Below are 11,580 nucleotides of genomic sequence, written 5' to 3' on the forward strand. Positions count from 1 at the left end.
ACACAAAATAGAACTTTAAAAAGAAGTTTTACTATTTTATTCCCACCTCCCATGCATTGTCCTGCATACACCTTGAGGGTATACACACTTCAGTGGACTGACCAGCCTATATGCTCCTAGAGAGGGTCTTAGTCTTGTTGAACAGTGCCTAAGTCACAGGCAGCACTCAGTAAAAATTTGCTGAATGAATGAGCAAAGGAGCACTCAGAAACATGAAACCACAGCATAATTTCTGACATGCTATATTTCATCACCCAACTACTCAGTCTAAGTGCCAAATTCTTCTTAAAGGGATTAGAAGAAATTCACCCACTTTATTTTATTAACACAGTTTAAACGCTAAGGACAATTTTAATTCAGCCAAGTCTTGGGGGGCAGGGGGGAAGCCTTATAATTCTGTTTCCAGAATGATGAAAAGGAGAGAGGAGCAGGAAGAAAGAACAAAGAACTGCAGATTTTTAAGGTTTCTTGGAGTTCTGAAATACTCTAAACTGCAATTCATCTTTCATTCAATGTTTTTTCTAATGCTATGTTCCAAGCATTTAGAATATATTTTTAGGAATACACAAGCCACAAACTTAGATGCAAGAGGAAGTGAAGAGATGAACATAGCTGCTAAATTCTCAGTACCCATGAAATACAGTAGATACACTTCAGAAAATACATGCAATCTAAATAGTGTCAAGCCTTCAAGGAACAGCCTATTTGTGTTCTATTCAAGACTAGATAGATAGATAGAGGCCCAAAATAAAAGCTACCACTAATACATCTACCTTAAAAAAAATCTTAAGGTATGCTTTCAGAAAACTATTAATGTTTACATAACTGACACACAGTCTAGCTAAAATAGCATGCAAAACCAATCTTCCTAATTTCTAGAGCTTCCGCAATGTAAATGAGAAGTCACTAGACTGGCCTTCACTTAGGTCCAGTGAGCGTTATCTGTCATTAACATAACACTCCATTTCCAAGGCCCCATTTTAGAAGATAAACTGCCGGCAATTCCTTGTTTGCAGCAATATACAGTTGACTATTTTTTTTAATACTACCTAAGTATGGTTAGGCATTATTTACCGCTCAATAATTTTAACTAAAGCCAAGTGGGTATTTCAGAAGTTTATCAAGCTTGCTTTTCACTTGTATAGTGATTCATATAACCTACAGTGTATCTGTCCAATCCTCTCCCTACCCACACTCCCAATCACCTTACAAGGAAGACTATACGGACAGAGGTTTCAGTACCTATTTAGATTCTTCACATGCCCCTCAAAAGTTCCCAAACCACTTTTCTGCTCTATCAAAAGCTTTATAAATTCTTTCTATAATCTTAGTAAAAGAAATTCTATAGTAGGAGCGCTTGGGTGGCTCAGTTGGTTAAGCCTCTGCCTTTGGCTCAGGTCATGATCCCAGGGTCCAGGGATCGAGCCGAGTCAGACTCCCTGCTCAGCGGGAAGTCTGCTTCTCCCTCTCCCTCTGCCCCTTCCCCCCTCATGCTGTCTCGCGCTCTAATAAATAAATAAATAAATAAAATCTTTAAAAAGAAAGAAAGAAATTCTACAGTAAGGTCTAACATTTGGGGCACTTGGGTGGCTTAGTTGGTTAAGCGTCTATCTTCAGCTTGGGTCGTGATCTCAGGGTCCTGCTCAACGGGGAGTCTGCTTCTCCCTCTACCTCTGCCCCTAGTCCCCCACCCCTGCTCATGTGCATGCTCTCTCTCTCAAATAAATAAATAAAAATCTTTAAAAATAAAGTCCAACATTTACTACAGTAAACAGTATGTTCAAAAGAATTACCCACTTTTTAAAAAAAGCTCCTGGTTTACATTTAGAAATACTATTTATCAACGTGCTTCTCTCTTTTGCTTCTATTTTCCTCTGAAGCAAAACTAATAAAACATAAATGTATTCAAAGAATAATTTAAAAAGGTTTTAACAAATATTTTTGCTACCTCTTCAAATATTCATTTTAAAATTCAACAGGCAAACACTTCGTAATAAATTGAACAAAGACCTTCAATCAAATCAGTTTAAAATGCACCAACTATTGGGCGCCTGGGTGGCTCAGTCGTTAAGCGTCTGCCTTCGGCTCAGGTCATGATCCCAGGGTCCTGGGATCGAGTCCCACATCGGGCTCCCTGCTCTGCGGGAAACCTGCTTCTCCCTCTCCCACTCCCCCTGCTTGTGTTCCTGCTCTCGCTGTCTCTCTCTCTGTCAAATAAATAAATAAAATCTTTAAAAAAAAAATGCACCAACTATTAATTTCATTTATATTTACAAAGGTACTGAAGTCTTAGTTTGATATGAGAGTGAGCAAGGTAGAGTTTAATAAAAGGTAAATTTTAGAATTCCTTTAATGCCAGCTACATCACCCACAAACTTAAGAAACTGAACACTTCTGAACCATGAAGCTGTAAACCAATTTGACTGATGTCCTCTTTCATGCCATGTAAGCCATTGCCTAATTGAGGCCAGACCTGTCAGGCTCGACAGCATCCCGGAAATGACTAGCCTACTAGAGCTGGAAACACATCAAGAATTTGGAATATTTCTCATATTGAGAAAAAAGTTCAAGCGAGATTGTCCGTAAGAACAATCATTACACTGTTCGGTAGAAAAAAGAAAAAGCTTATGTTTGTGATTCTGGCCAGGCCACAATGAATACACCTAAATTCTGTACCTATTTTCTGGTAATGCCCCTCTGAATTTATCTTTTTTTCCTACATACGAACAGAGTTCACTACTAAATCCTCATTTTGAATGCCTGTCTTTTAATTCAATTTTTATTTTGTATCCTTAGCTACTGACACCATCACCTGGAGCATAGCTGGTTTCTTGACTTAGAAACCTGTTAACAATAATGCCAAGCATCCAACCTGCTTAAATGTTTCACTTCTTACCAAGAAAATCCATTAAATGTCGACAAGAATACAAGCATACATACATACACACACACACATACTCAAATCCTAGTCATGAAAAATTAAGTCACATTCTGTCCATAAACTGTGCAACAGACACTTCCAGTTAGCGTGTGCTGTAGTGATCACGGACAGCGGTATCAGAGTAAGTGGTAGGGGGTTGGGGCTGTTAACAACACACTGTGCATCAGAGCCAATAAGCAGCAGGCTAGGACTGGCAGCAAGGCCGGTCTCTAAAGGGAGCTATAACACAATATCAGAATGCTGGATTTCCGAATGCCATTTTACGGGGAGGAGGGGGTGAGAACTGGGGATCAAGTGCAATGTAAGGCTCTGGCCAGCGTCTAAGGAGGTGAAACCCAAGACAAGGTCTTGTGGCAACACCAGCTGTCCAGTCTCATCTCACCTCAAATACAACTTAATTTCAGGTCGTTTTTATCAAAGTCAGTCGCTCAAAGGGTGAGGGGGTGGCAGAAGTGGATGATGGTAGCCCCTAGAGACTGGCAAAGGCCCTCGGAAAAGGCGGAGACTCCACAATTTGGAAGGGGCTTCCAGCAGCAAAAAGAGAAAAGGGCTTTGCAGCCGCCTCCCCTCTCCCTTGCAACCAAGGCTGTTGTGTACGAGCTCAGGATGTTGTCGGGTTTTATGAAGGAGTGATATGAGAAAATGGCAGTAAAGGATGAGGGGGGCTGGAAGGGCTGGTGCCACCCAAGAAAGGGGGGCGAGGACTTCCCTGGACACAGCCAGGATAACAACGCCACCAAAGAGCACGGGCATTTCCCTCCAGCACCAGATACCCCTCTCTCTGGGAAAGCTTCTCCCCCTTCCATACGGTCCCCATTCCCAAACACTTCTCCCACCCGACCCTTCTCCCCAATAATATTCCCCATTCGCTGGCCTCCTTTCCCTTCCGCCTCTGGCGCCCCACGCCCTCAACCACTCCTCCCCTTCCCCGGTCACCCACCCTCGGGGCAGCCCGTCGCTGGTCTCCCCCGCAGCTCGCCCAGACCCCTCCCCCCTCACCTCTCCTCAGCGCCTCCTCGTAGCTGAGGAATCCGATCCGTGACTCCTTGGCGCCCATGCTCCCCTCATCCCCTCGGCCGGGGGTCGGAGCCTGATCTCGCCCCCACCCCCCCTCCCGCCCACGACTCGGCGTCCCTGGGTGACGGTGTCGGCGTCCCCCAGCCCCCTCCTCCCCCCACACTAACAAGTGCGGCTTCTGCCCCGGCAGCTCCTCCCGGCCGCCGCCACCGCCTCCATGCCGAATCACGTGACCCGCTCCCACCCCGCCCCCTTCCCCTCCCTCCTACTCCGCCCTTCTCCTCTCTCCTCCCTTCCCTTTCCTCTTCACGCCCTCTTCCCTCCCCCCTCCCCCCTCCCGCCGGCCCCGCCGAGGGTCACCTGACCCGAGGCCGGGGATTGTTCCGGGTAATGGCCGCCAGGGACCACACGCTCCGCCCCGCCCCACGCTCTCCGCGCTCGGGAGCGTAGGGGAGGGGCCGAATCCCGCGCGTAACGCATCATCCCGCAGCTTCCCGCCAATCCGAAGCCGCAAGGCCCGGGAGTCTCCGCCCACCTGAGGGGGCGACTTCCGGGGCGCTCGGGGCCGTGACTCCCGCCGACGCGTTCTGGCGTCTGGCGGGCGGGGCCGGAGCAATTGGCGGTTGGAGTGTCCTTGGACAGGCCTCGTCTTGGGTGGAATCTTAGGGAACCGGGGTCTGAGGGGTGCAGTGAGAGAAAGGGGCGGGCAGGGGAGAAACTCCTAACGTTATGGAAATTTTTGGCTGGGAGGGAGCTGTGAAAGGAAAGAGACTCTCAAGGATTTCCTGTGACGAAAGCATTCTTAATCCTGGTGGGGAGATCCCTAAGGAAAATGAACCTTGTGAAAAGTTTAGAATGTCTTCCTTTTCACGTTATCCCGTTTCCCCCCTACACCCCAGTTGACTCTAGATTTCCTTACACGTCCGCAAGCCCACCTCCCGCTCTGAACCTGCCTCTATAGAATCTCTAGAAGCTGCTCTGCAAAAGGCTTAGCTTGCTTCTCTCCAAGAGTTGCTCCCCACCAGAGATGTGAGGCTTATAAGATTTACAACGGAGCCTCTTACTTTTAAAAAAAGTTATTTTTTATTGTGGTAAAATACTAACAACCATTTTTATGTACCTCGTGAGTGGAATCATACAGTATTTCTCCTTTCCTGTCTGGCTTATTTGACTTAGCACAATATCCTCAAGGTTTGTCTCTGTTGTAGCATGTGTCAGAATTTCCCAGATTTATGGTATGATCCGGGATTCCACTTGCCAAAAGAAATCAGGGACACATATTTATACACCCATATTTATAGAACATTATTCCCAATAGCCAAAATGTAGAAATAACCCAAGTGTCCATCAATGGACAGATGAATAGATGTGGTTTAGCTGACCCTTGAACACAGATTTGACCTGCAGGGGTCCTCTTGTATGTGGATTTTTTCCCCATAAACACAGTAGGGTACTGTAAGTGTATTTTCCTTATGGTTTTCTTAACATTTTCTTTCCTCTAACTTATTTTATTATAAGAATACAGTATAGAAAACATATAGCATGTAATATATGTGTTAACTTTAAGTTATTAGCAAGGCTCTGGTTAATCAACAGTAGTAAAGTTTTGGAGGAGTTATTCAAGGATTTTTGCCTATACAGGAGGGTTGGTGCCCCGACCGTCTCGTTCAAAAGTCGTGTGTGTGTGTGTGTGTGTGTATGCACATACAGGTGTATATACACACAATGTATTTTGCATATATATATATACACACACACACAATATACAGATGTATTCTATATACAGTTGTTTAATATTCAATTCCTCGCTTTTTAAGTCTATTTAATTTGTTTCTGTTAGTCTTCACCCTCAAAGTCACAAGGTAAAGCTTTTGGATAAGGAAATAACTTTGAAAAATAACCATTTGGATTAGATTAGACGGGAGGTGCCAGTTAGGTAATTCAGAGCCAGCAAAAGGATTTTAGTTCCTAAAGCCAACAGATTATAATATGCCCTGCTAGAGAAAGAAGGCAATACTCTTGTTTCTCTACTCACATTTCCTGGCAGACCAGATCAGCAGCATGGCATTACTCACTGTGCTGCCCTTTCCAGTTCACCATGAGGCAGTTAATTTTAAGACCTCAGATTAGTTTAATCTAAAAGGCCATGAATAAGGGGGTTGGGAACATACTTCAAAGCCTTTAGTTTCCAGATCATTAGTTTGGTATAGACAGACGTATCCAGACAAAACAACTCTGTCGTCTTCAGCCTGCAGTTAGATTATCATAATTAATGGGAAGTGAATCTTAAGGGCTCAGCTGTAGGGGAAAGACCCTCAAGAGTTCAACTGCAACATACCTAAGCATTATTACTGTCCCAAATAATCAATACCTAAAGGTAACCTTGGTGTGCAAAAGATAGACCTGAGTGATTATCTACCCATTTGACTTACAGTGGAATTAGAAGCAAATTGTTTTAGCTCTTTGTAGTACTTGCCCCCTTTGAAAGGTGGGACTAGAGTTGGACTTAACCTATCACATGAAATAGTAAATTATTATAAAATACTGAGGAAAGAATAGAATATAAACTTTGTAATGAAAGATTTAGAGCAGTACTAACACACAGGAATTTTTAAATTTCCTCCTTGGTTTCAGGCCTGCATTCCCATAGGGCCATAAAAATTTTCATCCAATCAGAGTTTACCATGGATTAAACACTTCTCAAAATTGTGAGTTGAAATAGCAAACTAAGAAATAGTATTTCTCCTTTGAATTAAATTAAGCATATTGAAGGCAGTGAAGAAGATAGTTATGTGTGATGGGAATTTTAAATGTTAAGCTGGGATTAAAACCTGCCTTTTGGTTTGTATTACACAGTATCAGGCAGTCAAATGTTAAACATCCTTCTATAACTTAAAATTGACACAGTACTTAAGTTTGATGATGTAGAAAATCTAAAGTCTACTTGCCATGCTGAAAGGAAGTCTATTAATCATTTAGTTTGTTCATTTTCATTATATTTCACTTAATCCGTGAAGAGTTGGCCAGCCACCTGACTTTAAGCATTAGGTTGCACTTGGGGAACCATTGTTTTATCTATAATTACATGCCTGTGAAAGAGTTGTTCATATGAAGATTTAAAGCATGGGAGAATGGCATGTAATTTCTACTTCCAGTTGAGCAACCTAAATGACATTGTTCCTTAGTTTGTACTCCCAGAGAAATAACATAGGAATAGGGCAGAGTCATTTTAGAACTTGCCAAAGAGGCTTAGGTCATAGACAGGGAGGTCAGTACCATAAAGAAGGTATGCAACAGCACCTAATTTATGGATAACTTGATTGCCACAAAATGAGGCCAACAGGGTATGAAGCATGACTATACAGTAAGAGAATTGGGATTTTTCTTCTAGTATTATGCCCTTGTTGCCTTACAATGACAAAATACGAGGATGTGGTCACTGTGTTATATTTTTAAAATATAGGTATTTTAGAGTAAATGAAAATGTAACTTTCAGCACTTCAAGTTATTTTTAATGAAAATTATATATATTCTATGTAAAAAAAAAGTTTTTCCATCAGTAAAAAAAAGTGTATATAAAGTAAAAGGTCACACTTTCTACTTCACCCAGTCTTATTCCCTAGGGGTATGTATCCTTCCAGTTTTCTGTAACTATACCCACTACACACCTTTTTCTTAGCCACATACTAATTTGCAATTTCTTTTTCAATCAATAGTATAGCTCAAACTGCTTTTCATGTCAGCTTGTAGATTTACCTTATTCTTTTTAACATACATAATGTGCCAATTTTGTGTATTTAATGTATAATTAACCAATCACCTGTTGATGAACATTAGTTTCAAGGGTTTTAATATCACAAACATTGTTGCAATTAACATCCTAGTACATATATCCTCTTTACAAATGTGAGTATATCTGTAGATGGACTTTCTAGAAGTTGAACTGCAGAATCTTAAGACTATGCACCTTTTAAGTTTTAATAGTAGATGTTGCCAAATTGCTAGAAAGATTTGGACCATTTTCATTCTAATCAAGAGTTTCTGAGAAAACCAATTTCCTCTCACCTTGCTAACATTAATATCAATTTAAACTGATTTTTGTCTTTACCCTCTACCTATCACAAATCTTACCAACACAGAACTGAATCCCTGCTTTTCTAGACGTGAAATTCATTTTTATTTTAAACCTGGACAAAGGGGCATCTTGGTGGCTCAGTTGTTTGAGCATCTGCCTTCCGCTTGAGTCATGATCCCAGGGTCCTGGGATCAAGCCCTGCGTTGGGCTCCCTGCTCAGCGGGGAGTCTGCTTCTCCCTCTCCCTCTGCTGCTCCCACTCTGCTCGTGCTCTCTCACTTTCTCTCTCTCTCAAATAAATTTTTAAACAAACAAACCTGGACAAAATATTTTAAGAATGACTAAAGAGATGTCATTCTCAGGACGCCTGGGTGGCTCAGTCCGTTAAGCGTCTGCCTTTGGCTCAGGTCATGATCCCAGAGTCCTGGGATCGAGTCCCACATCAGGCTTCCTGCTGAGCGGGGAGCCGCCTTCTCTCCCTGCGTGCCGCTCCCCCAGCTTGTGTGCCCTCTCTCTCTCTCTGTTAAATAAATAAATAAAATCTTTAAGAGATATCATTCTCTCATCTGCATTTAAAGGTGTTTCTCCTTTTTGTTTATCATTCTTTAAGAGGTGCCTAAATTTGGCAAAATTTCAACAGTGCCTCTTCCCTAGGAGCTTCTGACTCACAAGATACATAAGCTAAAACTAAGAATGGGAAAGAAGTAAAACATTCAAAGTGAGGGCCTTTAACTTAGACCTACTTTAGAAGGTGTCTTTTTCTGTCTTACCACAATCCATGCTTCGCAATTTACCCACTGAACCTATGAGTAAATGTTTACTCTTTTATAGTACTCCAAATTGCCCTCCTCCACCCCAACTGCAATGATGTTGTATTTATGTCTCTTTCAAATTAATAGTTTACAAGGTTAGGGAATGGGTACTGTGGACAGTTTCACCAGTAACTGTTGTTGTTGTTGTTAGCTCCTGAAAAATCAAGCAGCTTCTTTTTAGGCCTCGTCTCATCTTATCCCTTCTATGCCTTCTAATGTGACAACTATATTTTCCTCGCAGGCCAGTCTTTTCCAGCAAAATAGAAACTACAAGTTTAAGTACATTAATTGAATTCTAATCAGCAGTTAAAACATAGAATAACACAGAATCCAGTTCTGAACAGATAAGATATGCCTTACTTCAGTTTCTCGGATCGAAATAGCTTTGTCAAGTCATCTGAAGTCCAGCTTATCATACTAATATGCTTTGTTAAATATTTGAGAAATGCCAACTCTAGCTGTATACCTTAGACTTTGATTTGTCTAGTAGATGAAGGCTTTAAACTCAATCAGGCTTTTTCCAGTTCCTAAGTTCTATTATCTTATTATCTCTTGAAATGTACATTCTCTTGCCAGCTCAAATCTTTTTATTTTTAGGTCAGGCTGAGTTTTTTCTCACCTGGCTATTAATATAATGCTTCTATTCTGTTTTCCACCTTTTACTAACTACCAATTTGCTATTTGTCTAATTGTCCTCCCTTTCTTCACTCCAAGCTTCCTTTCGACTAATAACTATTATTTTGATGGGGAAGACTATGCACTCATGGGGAGAGGGGCTATATGGGAAATCTCTGTACTTTCTGTTCAGTTTTGCTGTGAACCTAAAACTGCTCTAAAAAATCAAGTGTATTAATCAAAAATTCTGATAGAGACGTACCTGCCTACATGTAGGTATTTAATAGCTAGTAATTGTGGTATAAAATTCAAAAACTCTGACATTCACAGTGGGAGTGAAGATGAAGTAAATCATTAGTCTTCAAAGGAGTTAGTAGGTGAAGCTAGATATGCAGTATGTGAGTTGTGATCTAGGTTTAGGTAAAACTTTTTGCTTGGCGGTCCTGATCCAACAAGTAAAAAATTTTAAAAATCCCAATGTTTTCTTCTAGAAGGATTTGAAGGCTATAAAATAGCATTTGGCCAAAGGTTTTTTGGCAATTATATTTATTTACTGGCATTCTGGGGGTGGGGGTGACATCAAATCTGGATTTCTTTGAAAAAGGAAGGAAATTCATATAAAAACAGAGGAAGTTGAGAAGTGTCTCACTCATGTCTAACATCTTCTCACTGCCCCAACATTTAGTATGAAAGTTGCAAATAGCTCATTTTAAAATTGATTAAGCATCTTCTGTGTGCAAGGGACTGTGTTAAACCCTAGGGAACACAAAGATGAATTCTTTTTAAAGCCTCTAGGAAGTACTATGATCAAGACAAATATAGTATGTTATGGGAAGTGAGACTAGGGAGAGTCCAAATTAAAGGAGTGGGGGAGGGAGGGAAGCCTTGGGGGATGGGAGTCTTGAAGGACCACGTAAGAAATCAGCCATTCATTCACTCCTTCAGCAAGTTCAAAGTGCCTAGTATGTAGCAGGCATCATCCTAGGTCCTGAAGATATGGAATTGAACAAAGAAAAATTCCTGGTCTTACGAAATTTACTTTTTAGGGAAAACAAAAGACAATAAAATAAATTAAATAATGGAGTCCATTGGTAACAAGTTCTGTGTAGAAAAATTGCAGAGAAAGGAGACAGGAAGTGCTGAGATGAAGGCTGTAATTTTTTTTTTAAAGATTTTATTTATTTATTTGACAGAGAGAGACACAGCGACAGAGGGAACACAAGCAGAGGGAACACAAGCAGAGGGAACACAAGCAGAGGGAGTGGGGGAGGGAGAAGCAGGCTTCCCGCGGAGCAGGGAGCCCGATGCGGGGCTCGATCCCAGGACCCCGGGATCATGACCCGAGCCGAAGGCAGACGCTTAACAACTGAGCCACCCAGGCGCCCCGAAGGCTGTAATTTAAAATAGAATAGTCAGGGGCGCCTGGGTGGCTCAGCCGTTAAGCGTCTGTCTTCGGCTCAGGTCCTGATCTCAGGGTCCTGGGATCGAGCCCCACATCGGGCTCCCTGCTCGGTGGGAAGCCTGCTTCTCCCTTTCCCACTCCCCCTTCTTGTGTTCCCTCTCTCGCTGTGTCTCGCTCTGTCAAATAAATAAATAAAATCTTTAAAAAAAATAAAAATAAAAAATAAAAAAATAGAATAGTCAGAGAGGGGCAAAAAGGTGATCTTTAAGCCAAAATCTAAAGGAGATAATGGAGTAAACCTTGTGGAAATCCTAGGCACCAAGGCAAGAGCATCCTGGCTGGTATAAGGATCAGTAAGGAGCAAGTGTGACTGAACACTGAGGGAAGTGGTTGGAGGTACATCCTCCCTGAAGACTTTGGCTCTTACTATTTAGAAAATGGGACGCCATTGAGAGATTTTGCATAGAGAAGAGACCTGTCATACACTTGAAATGGATCTCTTTGATGTGTTGAAAATGAACTGGAGTGAGAGAAGAGATGAAAGGGTAAAAAGACAGAGGAGCGCCTGGCTGGCTCAGTTGGGAGAGCATATGACTCTTGATCTCTGGGTTGTGAGTTTGAGCCCCAGGCTGGGTGTGGAGTTTACTCAAAAAAGAAAGAAAAGACAGAAAAGAAGGAAGGAAGGAAGGAAGGAAGGAAGGAAGGAAGGAAGGAAGGAA

At 42.0% G+C, this 11,580-nt stretch overlaps 1 protein-coding gene across 1 annotated transcript in view; it reads right to left on the reverse strand.

Moving 5' to 3' along the window:
• USP32 (ubiquitin specific peptidase 32) overlaps positions 1–4,140 on the reverse strand; it is a 217,263-nt gene extending 213,123 nt beyond the window's left edge. The window contains exon 1 of the mRNA XM_044921385.1: positions 3,941–4,140. Coding sequence (XP_044777320.1) covers positions 3,941–3,998 — 58 coding nt within the window. The 5' untranslated portion in view covers positions 3,999–4,140. The remainder of the gene's footprint in view (positions 1–3,940) is intronic.
• Between the last annotated feature and the right edge of the window lie 7,440 nt (positions 4,141–11,580).

The sequence above is a fragment of the Neomonachus schauinslandi genome, chromosome 15 (assembly GCF_002201575.2).
Source record: "Neomonachus schauinslandi chromosome 15, ASM220157v2, whole genome shotgun sequence".
NCBI classification, from domain to species: Eukaryota; Metazoa; Chordata; class Mammalia; order Carnivora; family Phocidae; genus Neomonachus; species Neomonachus schauinslandi.